General features: G+C 37.4%; 3 protein-coding genes across 7 annotated transcripts; 2 read left to right on the forward strand and 1 right to left on the reverse strand.

Moving 5' to 3' along the window:
• Positions 1–573: 573 nt before the first annotated feature.
• Positions 574–18,687, reverse strand: LOC124178805 (vacuolar protein sorting-associated protein 33A). Of its 2 annotated transcripts, none has more exons than XM_046562468.1 (8): positions 18,316–18,687; positions 3,977–4,170; positions 2,976–3,460; positions 2,612–2,732; positions 2,377–2,537; positions 1,677–2,225; positions 1,142–1,264; positions 574–1,038 (listed from the first exon to the last, which is right to left on the reverse strand). In XM_046562468.1, the coding sequence occupies exons 2-8, from the start codon at positions 4,003–4,005 to the stop codon at positions 950–952; spliced, it is 1,557 nt and encodes a 518-aa protein (XP_046418424.1). In that variant the 5' UTR covers positions 4,006–4,170; positions 18,316–18,687; the 3' UTR covers positions 574–949. The 2 variants fall into 2 exon arrangements, with proteins under 2 accessions (XP_046418424.1, XP_046418423.1); XM_046562467.1 differs by lacking the exon at positions 18,316–18,687 and adding an exon at positions 4,281–4,583.
• Positions 7,696–15,309, forward strand: LOC124178807. 4 transcript variants are annotated; one of them, XM_046562473.1, is made up of 4 exons: positions 7,696–7,816; positions 12,552–12,804; positions 13,025–13,370; positions 13,986–15,309. In XM_046562473.1, the coding sequence occupies exons 2-4, from the start codon at positions 12,574–12,576 to the stop codon at positions 14,384–14,386; spliced, it is 978 nt and encodes a 325-aa protein (XP_046418429.1). In that variant the 5' UTR covers positions 7,696–7,816; positions 12,552–12,573; the 3' UTR covers positions 14,387–15,309. The 4 variants fall into 4 exon arrangements, with proteins under 4 accessions (XP_046418429.1, XP_046418427.1, XP_046418425.1 ...); XM_046562471.1 differs by having other exon boundaries at positions 7,709–7,842; positions 13,986–15,308; XM_046562469.1 differs by lacking the exon at positions 7,696–7,816 and adding an exon at positions 8,852–9,249 and having other exon boundaries at positions 13,986–15,308.
• LOC124178291 lies at positions 16,787–18,303 on the forward strand. The gene is made up of 4 exons (XM_046561527.1): positions 16,787–16,803; positions 17,306–17,558; positions 17,723–18,068; positions 18,226–18,303. Exons 1-4 carry the CDS (start codon positions 16,787–16,789, stop codon positions 18,291–18,293), a joined length of 684 nt encoding a protein of 227 aa, XP_046417483.1. The 3' UTR covers positions 18,294–18,303.
• Positions 18,688–19,175: the final 488 nt, after the last annotated feature.

The raw sequence follows: 19,175 nt of genomic DNA on the forward strand, positions 1-19,175 counted from the left end.
TTGAGGAAATAATCAAATAAACTCCATGTTTTTGAATTTTCGTCAGGGTGACCTTCCAAAATTTGGTCTCTAGCATAAGTTTCTAAAGATAGTACCTCAACTGACGTAAGTTTTTCAAATTGAATAAAACGTAAAATGAAGTGATTCTCTGCATCCTGAATAATGTCGGGAATTAAAAATGTAAAGGAATTCAAAATTAAACAGAGAACAGCTTCGTTTATCTTTACTTATATCGCATAATGTTGGAAAAAATCAACTTTGAGATTTTTGCACTTGTAAGTTGAGGCTGCTAATTTTTGTGACAAAGTTTTTCATTTGATCGTTGAAAATCCAATGTTGGAAAACGGGGGTTATTAGTAATAACAAACTGTCATGTTTGCTGTAAAATAAGAGTTGATGAAGCTTGAAGAGTTATAAAAATGATTAGCAAAACCATCTAAACTGAATCATCTTTGTATACATACCAATGTATGTACGTACATGATATTTAATAACAGTCGTAGTAATAACATTAAAAATAAAAATGGACCAAAGATTTAGTGAATAGAAGGACATGTATAATTGAAACACCAATTCATCGAAGGTAAACTGTAAACAAAAACTATGTAGATCAATGTTACAATAATTATTCTTGAAAAAGACTTCGTACTATAGTACATTACGAAATGTAAGTGTGAATTAGATAGATGTTAGGTGTACACTCGGGTGTCCCGTGTATAGGGTGTTGACGAATTTGTTCAAGATAAGCCCCAAATAAATTTTTTAAAAATTCGTCAACAACCTAAGGGACGCCCTTAGTGTACACTGTACTTGTACCATAAAAATTATACTTATTACTTATCGATACTTAGCACAGAATAAGGTGAAAATGTATATTCAAGACATAAAAATTACGCATGAATAAATAAAATATCCATACTTTTTAGTTATGGTACTGTACTCTATGGATTCAGTTCCTTTCCAAATCTTCCATTAGTGAAGTTATAAAAGAATTTCCATTTATCAGTTTTGTTGTTCCAACTACGAATTCCACATTGGCTGTAAAAACAGATTTTTTGTTAATATAAATGAAAATTTGTTAACTGCACAGAAGATTATTAAAAAAAATTATATTAATGAAGAACATCAATCTATGCCTTACAATCTTCTTGTAGTGACAAGAATCGCAATGCAGATATCTCAGCATATGTACAACCACCGATAAAAAATACTAGTACCAATCGCGTAGATTCGGAAGTTGAATCTTCACTTGTTATCGAATTTCCTGTAACAAATAAAACGAACATAAATTAGCGACTTCTAAGGGGTCGACTTAGATTCGCAATATTTCAGGAAATTAGTTTTATCGACTAAAAAAACTTCGTCACTAACTAATTGTCGTAAAATTTGACAATTACAATCAAAATTCTTAAAACCTCAAACTCCAATTTTTTCCAATAGCATCAGTCTGGAGGATGAACAAATTTAACATGGAGTATGTATACGATACTTTTATTGATACAATCTATGCAAAAAGACCATATTGATTAAAAAATACGCATGTAATAATAAATAATTTTGTCTAAAATTCGACGTTCCTTGAGTCAATAACCTACGCTTGCAACTCGTTAGAAAACTCACAGTATGTTAATACTTATTCTATCTACTAATACCAAAAGAAAAAGTATCATTAATACTTCTCGCTGGGGTTGAACTCAAAGTTTGAAGATTAGTGCTGACGGTAGGACCAGGCAATAGTCCTAATACATCATTCAATCCTTGCCATCCATTAGGTTGTACTAATTGTTCAGCCAGCCTCACACTTAAAGGAGCATAGACAGAATGAACGTAACTGATATCCCTCGGGGTGACTTCACTTTCATCCTCGACTGTTAGTCGTAAGGCTTTCCTCAACACGGCATATTGTCTTACAGGCTGTTGGGGTCGAAGCAGGCCAGCTTTTTCCAGGTTTATTAACGACGGCAAATGTTGATAGCCATAAGTCTGTACTATCTCTCTTTTGTAGTAATCGAGTAACTTTGGCTTCAGACCAGAGTTCGTTAGTGATTGAATACAAAGCAGTCTCAATACTTTCAACAATGGTTGCTGTTGAGCTATCATATCCTCGATATATGAATTAGGTTTGTCTGTTTCTATACAATTCAACAATTCTTGTTCCGTCTGTAAAGCCTCCAGAAAATTATTTGAATCTGTTACTTCCTTGATCATTTCCGCTATAGTTGTATCTGCCCAAAAGAAAAAAAAAACGCATCACATATTGTGAACATAAATATTCATGGTCACAATTTTATCAAAACCTATTGCATTTGATATTATTAAATACGTGCGAATGCACTTGTCAAGTAAATTGCGTTGACAATAAATTATTTTGCTCACGTCTTGCCAGTGACTGCTTTGTCGCTAACATGTGCGGTAGCCTGGCGACAAACTGTTTTATTTCCTGGACGCTTTTGTCACCGTGTCGCTCATCAAATTGTGATGATATGACTTTAGCTTTGCGACTTAGTACTGGTCCTACGCCGTTGAAGTTTTTATCCCTATTTCAATAAATAACAAATAAGTTTTCCAATGACGATAATTATAGATGCAAAGAATAATTTGAGTCGGTCACCTAATCTCTGCGAAAAGCTCTTCACCAGAATTTAAAATGATTTGTTCCTTTTTATCGAGAGGGAGGACAGTTGGTGAATCATCAGAATCGTGAAATTTTTCAGCAGGCAACTCAACGGTTGCTGGAAATACCAAAGTTTGTAATCTTTATACTTTGTTTGATAAAGAACAATGCCTGCAGTAAAACCACAGAAATCATTTTTCAATATATTTTGCTACCACTTCCTGCTCACTTATAGCACACACATTGCATGCTTATATTTACTTGTTATTATGTAATCATAATCAAAGATAAATGTCAGTAAAGAAAATGTATTAATTACCAGGAAAAACAATGGTTACACGATAAGGATAAAAGAACTTACTATCGTTTATGCCGAATATTTCGTCGATAAGACCTTCGTAAGTCAATTGGGTAACCAAAGGGGAGAGTAGATCAACCGATCTATCCAACAACAGCAGGTGTTCTATTAACGGAGTTTGAGTACCATCTGTTTTAACATCTTCTTCCTCTCTGTGCAGCCTTTTCATCAATTCCCAAACCTTGTTAGCTGCTGGTCCTCGTCCAGTGACCTTAGGAATTCTACCATACAGTCTCTGAAGGCTCTGAATAGCTTGCGCTACCTGATACAAGCAAGTTGGGTCATTTTCCAAATAGAATTCATTGAATGCTCCGCTGAGTTCCATCGACACTAAATCGGAATCGAATGGAAATAGATCACAGGCAAATTCTTCGAATAATGTGAAACTTCCATATACTCCTCGGTTTTGTAGCTTTTTTTCACACAGCAGACTTTTTCGGGGAACGAAAAATAAGTGAAACTTCTTTTCCGGCCTCGTACCTTCTTCGCTGTTGAAATATAATAATTACACCAATATGGCATATCAGGCAATTCGTAATTGTATCAGACATATCCATCTAAACATCGTACTTTTTGTTTTCTGTTATTGATTGTTTTTTTGTAATGATAAAAACTTTCAATTCCTCAACGAACATTATATTTGAACTTACAGTAGAACTTGTCTATACGTGAAAATGATTTTCAGATTTTTTCTCAAGTGGAAAGAGTTACAAACTTCAAGAGGCTACTTATATGTCTGATTTAAACGCATGAGAAAGGAGAGAAACATCACCGAAAGTGATTAACAAAAAGTAGCAAGGCTTGTTTTAATTTTGCTTTGATTGTGAGACTCTCATGAGATTAAGTACCAAAGTTTGAGGAGTTCTACTGTATTCCATATTAGTACTTAAGATTGTGAAGAAGCGATCAAAACTGTTTGTATAAGTTTTTTGATTAATCTCCATCCCATGTTTAGGAAATTTTCTTCATTATTTTGAAATGACTGGTTTACAACTATAACTTACCCATGAACTTTCTCAGCGATTAAATCCATGAGATGCAAGTGAGGTCTTGTGATAAATATTACATTAGCAACATCTGTAGGTTGAAGTCTTCCACTGCAGAGCGGAATCACTTTGACGACGTCGTGTTCTTGTCGTAGATTGGACTTTCCCACCACGCCAATCGGTCCTGCTAGGGACTTGTCGCATATGATTGCCTTTACGAATCAAACAGAAAAATATTAATATTATATTCTTTAAACAATATTAGTAGTTGGGATTCGTAGGATTATAGATTATTAGGAAGTAGGCCTCCTTATAACTTTACCTTCGTCCCATCACATTTTTCTAGCAAATTGAGCAACTGTTTTTTCGCCTGTTCTTGGACAAGGCCGATGTTCAATTTACCGCTCGACAAATGTGCCGACGACATTATTTATCAGTGGAATATGCCTACAATTCTTTTGAAATGTGACATTAGTTTGAGGTTATGATGGATGTTTGACAGCTCATGGGCAGCGGACGCCTTTTAGTCAACGTGATCCGACAATGAACGAGGCGTGGCGAAGTAACCCGACATATTCAAATAGAATGGCGCGGATCTACTTCCTCTGCATCTCGTTTAACGGGACAATCTGGTTTGCATTCTTCAAATATGAAATAATTGTTGTATTAAATACAGCTAGGTGCTAACTCAGATGACAAAGAAAGTAGAGAGAATGAAATAATTGGTAAGAAAACCACGCACACTATAAGTTAGCCGGTATTCGCGTGACAGTCTTGTTTATGAACTGCAACTAATGACACAGCGATTCTTCCGGTAATCATAGCGATGGAACTTTTATTACTAAACATAATTTGCCGACTATTTCCGCGATAATTAATGGGGAACCTGTGAAAAGATCTTAATCTAGCTTCGTGCATTTCATGTATACGCGGTTCAAACATGTTCACTCGGCTGTATATTTATTACGATCAGTGCCACGACGGTCGACGATAAAAACGCATCGGATAGTTTCAAGCAATTTCATTCTCAAGTAGGCATTTAAAAGATAACGACTTCCTCAGGCAAGACGTCACAAAAATTTCACAAACCGAATCTGCCTGTAAGATTTTTTCGATATAATGCTACACATCACGTTTACACATGCATGTAAGTATAACGTATTGTGATTTTACTATAAATTTCGTCAAAAAATACCACAGAACAATCAGCTAGGTGCTGACAGATTTGAAACACTACGTACAGCAATTTTAGCTCTAATCGAACGACGTTATTGTCATGTATTCCTACGTATACAATGCCAATCACTCACCAATTGCAATTTGTTGATCCTGGTCATTCGGTTTTTTTTCCGATTCAAAACGTTATCTGAATTATGCATATTGGTTTGATAGTACAATACATGACGGTTTCAATAATCGAACTTGTAAACTTGAAAATTAGTCGGGAAGGTCAAAAGTCATCATGTTAAAAACCCGGACAGCCAGAACTATGGATCGCTTGTCCTGGAGGTCGAGATCCACCAGGTGGAGGATCTGAACAGCTAAATCTACGGAAAATTAGTCCTGAAGCTCGAAAGTCACCAAGTCAAGGACCTGGATAGCCAAAACTACGGCAAATTAGGCCTGAAGGTCAAAAGTCACCAGGTCAAGAACCTGGACAGCCAAAACTACGGAGCGCTTGTCCTGGAGGTCGAGATCCACCAGGTGGAGGACCTGGACAGCCAAATTTACGGAAAATTAATCATGAAGGTCGAAAGTCACCAGGTCAAGAACCTGGACAGCCAGAACTACGGAGCGCTTTTCCTGGATGTCAAAATCCACCAGGTGGAGGACCTGGAAATCCAGAAATACGGAAAATTAGTCCTAAAGGTGAAAAGTCACCAAGTCAAGGACCTGAATAGCCAGAACTACGGAGCGCTTGTCCTGGTAGTCGAGTTTCACCAGGTAGCGGACCTGGAGCGGAGAAACTACGGGGTGCTTGTCCTGGAAGTCGAATTTCACCAGGAAGCGGACCCGAAGCGTAGGATTCAGGAGGTAGAGAACCCGGTACTCGAAATCTGGGGAGCGCGATTCTCATCCGTCCGCTCTACTCCGCGATTGTTTCCAGACTGAGAAATTCGGCTGGCTGATTTGGTCGTGACGGTTACTGTAGATCGATGACGTCAAGAGAAAAAAAATTTGGGTGACGTCACTTTCTGAACATCCGAACATCCAAAATTTGGTTTCGAACTTTAATACCATGTATGATGTATGATGTATGATGTATGATGTATGATGTATGATGTACGTATGATGTATGATGAGTGATGCTTTATGACATATGATTTAACTTACAATTTTTCTGGTGAACGTATTATAAAGGCTTAGTTTTATTGTACGTAGCTAACTGAAAGTGCAAAATAGATTATGGAAGTATAAATGATATTCAAAGGTACATATACATAGATATAATTACGTTTTAGCCAAGTTCGAATGAACTCAAAATATGTATCTAGGTATAACAAGTATACCTCTTATACAGAAGAAATTCGATATTATAAGAGCGTGAAAGCAATGTAGGCTGCTGGATTTCTATAAAAGATCATAATCGTTGAATTATCTAAATAATAAGTATAATGAATTCATCGGAGAGAATTTTTATATTATAAACTCACAAATTATACGTCTATCGGCACTGTGACACAGTTTTTACACAGCGTTGAAATCACTGAACATAAAACACTAATTTACGCCACTGATGAACGTCTTTTTGATCACCTACTTCGGTAATATTACACAGTTACCTGCAATGTAGAATTCTATGCATTCCGAGGTATGTTATATCGGAAGAGTCTGAAAGTAAAAGGTTGCTAGCCTTTTCTCACCTGTTCGGAAGTGTCCTCGCTGATTACAAGAAGCGCGTTAGTCATCGATGAGTGGTTCACGTTTCCTCTTCACCGCACGATATTTATTCTCGTACAATATAATGGCAGTATAATGCTTGACTCGTTTTGATTCACTCGAATGAATATTTGAATGAGCCATTGCAAAGGTATTTTCAAAATATTATTAATTATTAATACACAGGTATTAAACGCTGTGATTTTCTTCAATCTCAATGCTTTCTTTTTTCCCAATTTACATTGTCTATACGCAGTAATAGGTCCGTGATCCCTGCGGCTATACTACTATACTCACCACAGATCAATGATTGGTAGAATTTATGGAAATGTTGATTCATGATGAGCAATATCAAATGTTCGATAAATCATTTTCAATTTTCGAATGAGGTGCCCAGGTCAATTTCGACATTAACGTATATATCTCCAAATATCGAAATCTACGTATCTCAAACGTGAAAAAGGGCTTACCAGCCTCATTCTGTGCACAATTCCGAATAAAAACACTCCAATCGATTTTCATTTGACGCAGAAATAAAGAAATGACATGCTTTCTACGAACTTAATATTCCGATTTCGTAGATTCCATGCCATTTTTTTATTTCTGCGTCAAATGAAAATGACTTGCAGTGTTTTTGTTCAAAATTGCGTTGCAAAAAAAAAAAAAAAGAATGAGGCTGTTGAGCCGGTTTTTATGTTTTTCGATACGTAGACTTCGATATTTGGAGATCTATACAACAATGTCGAAATCGACGAGGGCACCCCCTTAAAGAGAGAGAAATTACAGTTATACAATGCACTGTAGGCGTATTGATGTGGGCCCAAGGCCCACCGTCGCACATATTACAAGTCGACTGGTTCAGGGTCTTGGCAAGAAACGTATCAAGCGACAGTTTCAAAGCCTCGGGAATCGAAGTGTCCGTGGACACGGTTATAGACCCGTTTTGCGGTCTGACCGTTCCTCGCGTATATACTACAGGTATGGATATACGAAACATCGTACAGGTGAGTACAAGAGTTCGACGATAGATTTTGGAGTATTTTCATCCTCGGCTGGGCCTGAAAAGTCGACTTATGGCGTGGATCGGTTGAAATAGGAACCCGTGCGTATAATCGTTGGGTCTCAGCTTTCAACCTGATATTTATGTATGCACGCATGCGAGATCGTGCGTGATATGGAGGTAGTGCGATAACTTTCTGCGTCATTGCATGTGAGACGCGAAAGAGACGCTATTGGTGGGATCGTTAAACGGAGCGACTTGCCGGCAATTAATGTCCAAATTTATGCCAAGTTTCGTGCATTGAACTGGAGACATAATAGCTTTGTGGCATACAATTTGCTGTAAAATGTACGAAAACAAATGCGCTCGTGATTGTTGTACTAGACAGGAGAAAGTGCAATAAAAATGTTAAGGATTATTGAGGAACGGCTTGAGCGCTTAATTGTTTTATATCTCTCGCAATCAGCTGACTAAACTACGTAATTAGAAATTATAAAACCAGACCGAGTTATTATAATCTTCGGTACACAGGATCTTGACTTTGGCTTTCGCTTCGACAAAGAGAACGAGAGAAAAGAAAAGGAAAAGTTTTCAGTTTTGTGTCGATAAGAAGCAATCAGAATAAAGAAATCACTGTGCATCTAAAATGAGTTTAACCGTTAAATAGATCAGCGGTCTGAATAAAGTCACAGTTTCGTCAATACCCAGTTGTGTTTGTCTTGGAGTACCTGTTAAAATTAAAATTAGTACTCTTCAACCTGAGAATAACTTTGAAGGAGATGACTGAATTTCAGACAATTCTGAACTTTCGTAATAACGAGTCCCCCCCCCCCCCCCCAAATGCAACGTCAAGAACTTGAACCTTACAGTTTTTCTACACCAGTATCTCATCGAGTTACCTCTCCGAGGATGAAAATCAACGACTTGGAGTTTTGATGATCGTAGGAACTTTTTGAGGTGTATCTAATTGAGCCCGAGTTTAGTCACCGTTGATTCATTTGTGCGGGTTGTGCGGCGCTCTAGAGGTCTGCTAGACTCGAGAAAGACTATCAAGTAAAGGGGACGGGATCAGTTTTCAGTTGTCCGTAGTCCTGCGGGGATCGCGTTTCCGGCAGACTTGGTTCGCTGACTAAAAAGACGCGGTGGCGAGTCTGCCAGGCGTGTCATTGATAATCCGAGCGAATCTTCGCCGATTAGAAACCGATAGAAATTCTGTGAGAGTGCCGGTGGTTATTCATAGGCCTTTCGCGGCTTTGCGATTGTAGCAGTGTTTAATTCGAACCAGAAAGACGCCGCTCCGTTATAAAAATACAGCTAATCTGCAGGCGCTGTATATCCATACTCGCCCGTATGCGTACATAGGATCATTTACATCGCAATATAAATATACACACATGATACTGGGTTTGAGGTAAGTACTGTCTATTCGTAAATGACGAATTGAAATTGCTTTGTAAATTTTAATCGTGCTTTTGCTCAAGTTATAACTATAGTTATTCACTGGTTTGTATGCCGAATTATTTGTTAAACTCTGCATGCAAACAAGAATGTCTGGCTGGTCTGTCTGTCTTTACTTCGAAAAACCGGTTTCCTTACTTCCCCGTAAATGATTCATTGTCCTGCGACACGCGGTACAGAATGCAATATAACTCATTTCGCCGGTTAAAATTTAGTGCAAATTGTTTACCACGTAACGGATTTATCGGTTAACTTACTTCCGACGATTTCCGCTGAACCGTTTTCAACAACTTCTACAAACAAGTTTGACATAAAAGGCATGCTGCGGGTGCTTTGACCGCACGAAAGCGGTGATGAAATATACTGATCCTTCCGCTTTTTACAATAATGTTGTTGTTAGTCTTTTTTTTTTCATCCTTTTTACGCGATGAGAAGAATATTAAACACCGTAAAAGTGAAACGAAATTCTTTTAAAATTGTTTATGGTTTCTTACACTGAAAGAAAATCGGCTAATATTTCCAGATAAACAACCACAAACGACACTTTGTGGGCACGATCAATTTACAAATTATAGTCATTTTTATCCGTTATTTCTGCCACTTTCGAGGCCCTGGCCACTTTCGATCGTACGTGATTCAAAATTTCACCGAAATTCAGTACAGCCGCTGTGATAAAATAATAACTGATAAAATTGTCTGGTCTTGTTGTTAATAATGTTAATACTGTTGATAGTATACTAAGAAAAGAAGAACACAAAACTATTATAGCAGTAAATTCGTAAAGCTGTACTCTGTACCTTATATTTTTCCCTTCAAATTCATCGCAATAACAGGTGTGTTAAATTCAGATACAAAATAAATGCAAGAAATGATTTAAAAAAAAGTGTTATATTTCATAAAAGTTTTCAGCCATCGGTGAATTTTGAAAATACAACAAATAACGTGAACGTTGTGATATTTCTTTCCTCTTGTCGAATCGTTTGTTTTTTTCTCACACGCAACGATTATAATTTACAAATACGTGTATTTAAATGCGCCAATATCTGAATACACAGTCCACTTTTGATAGGTTGATTTTCTGAAATTTCTCACTGAAAAATAACTGCTTCCGATCGCATCACAAAAATATCTAAACCGGTCATCCAATTTTGTAGCTGGTTTGGTTGAAACAATTATTACAGTTTTCCGCGGTGAAAAAAAGCTCCGAATGAAGATGCGTAACCGAGTACGTTACATAGAATCGAACCCGGAACGTGAACAAGATATTCTTACTACGGGCAGGGTATGCCCGATGCATCACGATTGCGGACAAACGCCTCGTTCTAATGACCTACTCCTACGTACAAGAGTGGTAAACCTGAGTTCAGTAGTGGCCAAGCGTTCCCGAAGGCTGGGTTAGTTATTAAGTGAGCTTTGCCACGATCGGCTTGTATTTTATCCTGCAAGAACTTTAGCTCTGGATTAGTTGGTAAAGAGTCAAGAGTTCGTATGTGCAAAACCTGGTGCGTATTTATTTCGGATATTTAGACCTAGTCCTACATGAACGTATGTTATTTTTTATCACCTACAATTCCCACTTTAAACGTGAACCAAATACAAGAGAAATCTCTAAAGGTGAAACGGCCGGGTTCACCGCACAGTTTCTTTTTACAAATGAGACATTAAAATTTAGCACACAAATTCTGGAGTTGTAGGGATTCGTGTATGCGCTCGGTAAACTGTTCAACCTATTTTGCATTCAATATTCAAATTTATGCGACGGGTGGAAATCGGCTCACTGTTCAATAAAACTGTTTTTGTCTTCGAATGAAAGTAACTATGTCTAAACACTCGCAGCGAGGTCAATTTACACAGTTTATTGAACATGAGGTCATGTTTGGTAACTGACTATAATAATTATAACCGATGAAATTTTCTCAGAACACTATTTTAAATTGTTAATACACGCGAGCGTGTCGTCGGACTATCATCAAACTGTTTACAAACGGTTCTATAATTCATCTACAATTGGAATCAGACACTTTCGTATTCCACATGAGAATTTGTTTACATTATCAGCACTCGTTATTAAATTTTAATCGACAATTCATATTATATGTACATTCAATAGGCGTAACACTCTGACTTTACGAAACATTCACGTGTCGTTAAACTCTGGCTCATTGCATACAGCGGAGAAATTTCATGTAATTTGTTATGCCGTGCTGCACCACCGCATAAGTGATGTGGACATAAATCCCTACTTTTACCCTACTCCTTGCTTTTTATACCAATATATGTTACAACAGCTTTCGTGGATCAAGTGGATCGAGAAATTTAGCAAATTGTCGGTTGTAAAAAATTTGGGCCTGAAATAATTAAATATAAAATCTGTAATTTGGATACGCGGTTCGATTTCTCGCGATATGACATTAAACTTGACCGTCCAGCATTCCGACCGTTACTACTATCCATAAACACGCAAGATTACGAAAAACTGTAAATGGCCATAAAATACGACTCGAGAAGCGACACTTGGAGTCAAATTAAAATTCAATACTGTTATACGGCTTTATAAGCATTCAACGCGTGAAACTTGTTGGGATAATTTATAGTTTTGACGCGCCAGCAACAATTCAATACAATTTTTCGTCATGTTCAACCAAGTACCATTTATACACACATTAGATTATGAAAGCCGCAATATCTCAACCGGAATATTTATTTTGCTATAGCTGTAACGATCATTTCCTCGGAGAAAATTAATGAGGTACCTTCTTCAGTCTCTTTATTGTTATAACTATGTGACAGTCTGAATTCAATCTTTCCCGCACCTTTCTAATTGACTTCTTCCGGTACGGTGACTAGCGGAAGTTGAAATTGTAATTTTTTTTTTGTTTTTCCTCTAAATTTGAAAGCAATAATTTACGGTCGATACACCTTTCTCCACAATAAGGTATTTTATTTGTCGATGTAGCCATGAATTCTGATCGTGAGAACAATTACTGTCTTATTGCTTTAATAAATACAGTGATTACTGTACACGCAGCCCGGACCGAGAACAAGATCGTTATCGTTAGAGTTATAATTATAATTATACGCCCGATATATTGCAACGAAATTCGCATTGGTTAATAAACACCCCATCCATGGGAACGATTTCTCGTAAATTATAAGATGCGCTTCAATGCATGCATGACATGTGTATTGCGAAAATTGCTTTGCAGTAACTCTCATGCACTAACTAATACCGTATTATCCTTCGCATTGTTCCAGGTATACTCGAACGGTTAAAAATATGTATCAAGTGGCTTTTCGCCTCGTTATATTCGGCACCCTCTTTTTCTCCGATGTCCTGGGACATGGAAGACTGATCGAACCTCCGTCCAGAGCCTCCATGTGGAGATACGGATTTAACACACCACACAATTACAACGACAACGAGTTGTACTGCGGTGGCTTCAGTCGACAGTGGAATCGTAACAAAGGAAAATGCGGAATATGCGGAGATCCGTGGGATGTGAAACCGGTGGGAAAATCGCTACGTCGAAAACGATATGATATTTATTTGGAAATTGGGCGTTCGTTGCACGCTCGTTAAGAATTAACAAAGTGGCACGCGATCGAAGTTGGAATTCGATTTTTGTTCACAAATTCACGACTCTTTTTACTCAGTTACTGTAAAGAATATGATAACAAAGCAATTTAGCATATGGTACAATTCACTAATCCATTTACGATAATTGCAGCCTCGACCAAATGAAACTGGTGGGAAATATGGCAACAGTATAATAGTACGAAAATACCGTACAGGTTCCATTATCCCGGTACAAGTAGAACTGACGGCGAACCATCATGGATACTTTGAATTCCGTTTATGCCCGATGGCACACGCAGGCACCGAAGTGACGGACGACTGTCTGGACCAGCATGTTCTTATCGAAGAAAGCGGGACACCTAGATACTATCCTGGACCTGGAAATAAAATCTTTGAAAGTCACTACAAACTTCCAGACGACGTGACGTGTTCCCAATGCGTTTTCCAATGGAGATATGTGGCGGGAAATAACTGGGGCAAATGCGATAACGGAACAGGTGATTTTAAATTGACGATAAAGGTTTTCTTAAGCCGTATCACGAGTGAGCGTGGGATGTAGAGAAGTTGAAAATTCCAACGATCTTTGCATTATATTTGTGAGAGGAATAGATCGGTACAATCAGAATTCATGATTGGAACATTTCACGTTTTTTATGGGATTTTGGCTGCACCGTAGTAACTGAGATTTCGTTTCATTACCGAATTAAATTTGACCCCTTTACCGACGCTAATCGATATGTAGAAATCGCTATCAATTATATCATTCGATGCCTTTTTAGACTCTAACGTTGCGTAACAATCGTATTGTACTACCATAATTGACCAAAGGGTTGGTAAATGGTCTTGCATAACTTCATCGAGAATCATTCGGTAAGAATAATAAACAGTCTTACAAAGAAAACGAGAAAAAAATACAGATATGAAGTGTATAACTACGGTTTTCAGTATTTGAAGCTGACCCGATTTTGTACGGTAATGTTTATGAAGAAATTTTACTCGCCTATGATCGACGTATCGTTTGTTTCTCTCGTGTCGCTAGTCATTGCCGCATGAAATTTTTTTACAAAGGAAGCTTTTTCCAGTTTCGATTCCAAAGTGGATTTTCGTTACAGAGGCTGTCGGCTGTGGTCCCCAAGAGGAGTTCAGAGCTTGTGCGGATATTTCGATCGGTGACAACCAACCTCCGCTACCTCCACGACCAATTACGCCAAAGACAAATGCAACAGGTGGAACTTCGACAACGAAACACGCCCAACCATCGCCTACCGAGCCTTCTCTCGTGTCTGATATATCAGGGCCTTACTGGGTGGTCAGTTTGGTCATTGCGGGGACATCGTTGCTGGTTATATTAGCTGCTTTTGCCTTGTTGTACACGTACTATTATCACGCTGGAAAAGCCAAGCAGTGGTTAAGGGCTGGAAAGTTATTGACGCCTGACAATGCGGCACCGATTGCACCTCCGAGACAGAGGAAACATCAAAATTCGATTTCACACTCACCTCTGGATGCTTAGCTTGCAATCGGATATGTACGAATGAGTGTGATTTGTTATTCTATAGCCGTAGTGTTAAAGCAATCGGTGTAAGATTCAGGCAGCAGCTCCTATCTGAAGATAAACTTATTATGTACTTATGGTATATGATTATGTTGTAATCTGAGTTTAAGAAGCAACCGAACGATGTACTCGCGAATAGTTTTTCGATCTCTGAAAACACTTTCAAGTTAACGGAAGGTAGAAAAAATTGTTCAACGTCGCGACGAAGCTAATTTTGGTTAGTATAAAATTACGATTGTTCGTAAGCGTTTTCTTTATATGTTAAATATTCCTTAATTATGACTAACCAGTAATGTAACAATAACCTTAAATCGACTGATTTTCAATGGTTTTTTTGACTTTTTAAGTTCTCTGTATCGTTATGCTAGATCCTGTATATAGAATGTACGACTACTCGTCAAGTAAAATTATTTATTTTCTAACATGTGAAAATTATTGGCACAATCTTCGAAACGTCCAAATTACCCGAAAAGTATTTATTTAGAAATATTTGCATGATTACGGTGATGCAAATTGTATCTAAAGTGTCCACACACGTTTGACTAATGAGTTTCTAGGAAGAAATTATTTTACGCGACTGAACGATGTCGATCAAAGTTTTCGTACTTTTACAACCTGACAGCTTGATATAATATTAAATTACTTTTAACTTAATCCGAAGAGTGTATGGATAGTTTAAATCGTGCTCGTAGTTTAAAGTATGAATGAAGGATTACCGACACGTGTTTATTATTTGATTGACTTAAAATTTTGAAGATTCTACTACAAGGGTTATATAAACAAGTGATTTGAATAAAAACAATGACTTCATCCTTTCTTACATATAATAATTAAATATTTACAGTAAACTTAATTTGATTATAGAATAAATTTAATAAATTGGCAGTTATTACTCATACGGAGTATATTTCCGCCCTACAGCAAATAATGCCTGGTGATAGAATGATTCTTTACCGTTCAAATTTTCAGCCGAGGGACGGCGTGTTTTGCAACCGTAAGTAATTGAAAGATTGGACATTTTTCATCGTCATATACATATAGACAGAAAAGATTGTTTGAAATTACCAAATATATTCAGTCAAAACCAGCGTTTGCCTGAAGTATTCATCAGCCGAATAAAATGAATAACGTCACACTAATCAATGTAATTTACTGCATTTTTTTAAAACAGATTACATCTTCTTCAATTTAGAAAGTACTTGTTTCACCATATTTAGCTCGGTCAAATACACTACGGTTGTATCAAAAAATCTTACTGCGCATATGATGAGCTTGATAAAAGCAAATCTCAAAACATGATGCAATTCCCATTTCCATCTCTGTCTTTCGGTTTATTTCACATACGTAGACTGATGAGGAAAATGTTTTTTTATAGGTCAGGTCAGCTTTGTCCGATATTGGAATACTTCTCAGTATAGCACACGCTTCTTCCGGTATTAACTTGTTCTATGTAAAAATGTTAAACATCCTTGTAGGTTCTACTACGAATTCATCGTCTCGATACCTCGTCTTCGAATTAGCGTCAGATGCATTTCAACCTCACCTTTAACGATTGATGTTTTCTGCGCCTTCGTACGTTTTGCTGCGGATATTTATTTACATTTTGCCACGGATAAGATAAGATCGGAGATGTATGAATAACGCTTCCTCCAGCAAAAGTATGTTGCAAAACACGATTAACAATAAGACCGTAGCGATACGAAGCAGTATTTATAAATATAACAAGATTAAGGTAATCAAAATCCCCTGTCGTTCATTGTATTTTCTGTACATATGTACAAGAAAAACTATTTGTCACTCCACCTAACATAGATTAAAACTTACAGCTTCACCTGATAAAAATCAATAAAAATTCACGTATATAAACTTAGTCGTGGTATAAATCAAGAGAAAAAGGAATATCCACGAGTTTGTGTATTGAAGGCAAGAATGTGTGATATTGAATTATGAATTTAAAGTTGACAAGGTAGTATTAATTTTTTATGGCGGATTGAATAAACATTTTTTTTAACCACACACTGATGTTTAAAAAATATTCACAATTTTTCCAAAAATTGTGGAAATCCGTTAGTTACACTCTACGAATGACGATCGTTCAAAACGACTCGTCCCAATGACCTACCCCTACATCATACAAAACGGGACAGGTTGACCGCAGTAGCAGGCAAGTATTGAGGTGAAATAGACTGGTTGCTTCATCAAGTTTACTCCGATCCACTTGTCTTTTACGCGTATATGTCGAGCAATTGGAATAGTCAAGAATTCTCTCTCAGAGTTTTGGCAATTGAGAATTAAGATCGTTGATAAAGCGTGGTGCGTTTTCATTGGCAGCTGAACATTTAAAACAGAAGTTGGTACATGAAAAGTTATATAAGGTAAGTGAATCTGTTTCATTCTTTTTTAAAATACCTTCAACTAATTTCACAGACGAATGTTACAGAAGATGCATGTATCAATCTGGTGGAACATATGACTTGTTTAGTGTGCGAAATTCAAATTTATCATGTGAATTTATGAGTCAACGTCGGAATTGATTCAAGCTCAATTCTTGGTGTTCTAATTACGGGAACTATTACAGAATCGCGATTGTGTTTAAGGCAGCTTATTACAGCTTGAGCTACTTTTAGTCGGACAACTGTATCATGCCTGTATCAATCGTTCGTCGGTCGCACGTTAAAAATAAATCTGAAAACTGCAATTTGAATGAATTCGGATGCCTAAAATCGTGATTGAATCTATTAACAAATCTAATTATATTGTTACGTGTAATCAGAGATCTGAAATAGTAATACTGTATGGCAAAGCGGGAATTTATGGCATACTTGTCATTCGGTATAATAGTAAAATTTCAACATATATACTGCATTATTGTTTTAGGTGTCCGCCGACGAGTAAAAAGATGTATTACTACGTGTTCCAACTTTTCGTACTGGGTAATGTTTTAATCTACGATGTATCGGGACATGGAAGGTTGATCGAACCTCCGTCTAGAGCCTCCATGTGGAGATACGGGTTTGACAATCCACCTGATTACGACGATAACCAGGGGTATTGTGGCGGTTATAGCATACAATGGGGCGTGAACAACGGAAAATGCGGAGTGTGTGGAGATGCGTGGAATTTACAAGAGGTAGGTTCCTTATCTGCATAGAAATAATGGTGTAAATAGCAGTAAGGTAAATTGGGAAGTACATCAAAACACATGTATATAGGTATGTACTACCAACGACTCAGAAAGTCGTCAAATCAATTTAGCGTTTAACGAAAGTTTCGATTCTTGTGTGATATTTTCAGCCTCGACCACATGAAACGGGTGGTAAATACGGTAATGGGATAATAGTGAAGAAATATCGCGCCGGTTCTATCGTCCCGATAAAAGTACAAATAACGGCGTTCCACAAAGGATACTTTGAGTTTCGGGTGTGTCCGGTGAAACAACGCGGTATCGAAGTGACGGCCGAATGTTTGAATCAAAATATTCTGATTGGGGCAGACGGGAAGTCCAGGTATTACCCGCAATCTGGACCAGGCCTTGTTGAGGTCAACTACAGACTACCTGCTCGCATGACCTGTGAGCAGTGCGTATTCCAATGGAGATACGTAGCCGGAAATAACTGGGGCGATTGTGGCGATGGAACAGGTAAATTTCAATTTCAATCGTCGGGACTTGTGCAATACGTTTTCCCATAACGCAGTGGGATTACTGCATAATATGACAAGTTATACGTATCACTATAAATTTTTATATGATAAATGTCCTCAATTTGATAAAAACTAAAAGAATACTTTCGTTACAGGGGCTCTCGGCTGTGGTCCGCAGGAAGAATATAGGGCTTGTGCAGATATTACAATTAGTAAGACTTAATGTTTCTGGGCCATATACTTACGAATACTGTCTCAATGTCCAACTGAAACGTCTGCTACCAAAGAAAATTATCCATCACTAGCAGTGCCTTCATTGTCTGATCGTGAAGCAATAGGCTCTTATTGACTCTCCGGTTTCTTCATTCCTGTGACATGTTTGCGGGTTGTTTCAAAATTAGTTGGCCTCGGCACTATTGGTGCGTAAAAAACATCGATATCTGGATATCCTTCCAACTTCCGATGACTGTATCCGAACAGTAACGGCAGCGTTATTGCTGCACGTATCATAAATGGTATTTAATTCTTGAGATTTGTGTACGTATAAAGTAGCAATATTGTTATCGGACTTGACCAACAAGCGTGAAAATAACCCGGAAATTTTCCGTTTCTCAAAATCTTCATGCAGGCTAATAAAAAGTGTGCCACAAACCAGAAAGAATGAGTAACAATTACTCGAAACTTACACGAGGAAATTCACGATAATTGGCTGTTGGGTTCTTTTCCGTCCAAGTTCCTTGATTACGACACGAACTTATACATATATGTATTACAGCAATGATGATTCTTCATAACATATTTGTCAGTTTTTCGGTTTCTTTATAAATGCTCTGTATTGTATGATATTTTCTGCAACTACGTACTTACAAAATATAGTTATATATTTCCAGATTATCCAATTTCTCTAAAAAATAATGCATATATTTGCATAATTATACATACTGAAAGTCTTTAACCTGTATTTAGCAGAATTTTTTTTCTGTTTCCACTCTGTGTAATCTTTGTTCATCTCCACTAAAATTTCCAAAATTGCTGAAGTGATCTGTAATGGTCAGCTACAAAGATGATATGTGCACATGAAAATTGGTCGTGGCCACGAATGGTT

Source organism: Neodiprion fabricii, chromosome 3 (genome assembly GCF_021155785.1).
Source record: "Neodiprion fabricii isolate iyNeoFabr1 chromosome 3, iyNeoFabr1.1, whole genome shotgun sequence".
Classification (NCBI taxonomy): Eukaryota; Metazoa; Arthropoda; class Insecta; order Hymenoptera; family Diprionidae; genus Neodiprion; species Neodiprion fabricii.

Excerpts from the sequence above, each read along its gene's own strand:
- LOC124178805 (XM_046562467.1), bottom strand. The coding sequence starts at position 4,385 with ATGTCGTCGGCACATTTGTCGAGCGGTAAATTGAACATCGGCCTTGTC. Across the intron at positions 2,733-2,975 it reads AATATTCGGCATAAACGATA|CAACCGTTGAGTTGCCTGCT; the intron begins GTAAGTTCTTTT and ends TGGTATTTCCAG. Across the intron at positions 1,265-1,676 it reads GAGTTCAACCCCAGCGAGAA|GAAATTCGATAACAAGTGAA; the intron begins GTATTAATGATA and ends TATTTGTTACAG.
- LOC124178807 (XM_046562469.1), top strand. Across the intron at positions 12,805-13,024 it reads ATCCGTGGGATGTGAAACCG|CCTCGACCAAATGAAACTGG; the intron begins GTGGGAAAATCG and ends CGATAATTGCAG. Across the intron at positions 13,371-13,985 it reads CAAATGCGATAACGGAACAG|AGGCTGTCGGCTGTGGTCCC; the intron begins GTGATTTTAAAT and ends TTTTCGTTACAG.
- LOC124178291 (XM_046561527.1), top strand. Across the intron at positions 17,559-17,722 it reads ATGCGTGGAATTTACAAGAG|CCTCGACCACATGAAACGGG; the intron begins GTAGGTTCCTTA and ends TGATATTTTCAG. Across the intron at positions 18,069-18,225 it reads CGATTGTGGCGATGGAACAG|GGGCTCTCGGCTGTGGTCCG; the intron begins GTAAATTTCAAT and ends CTTTCGTTACAG.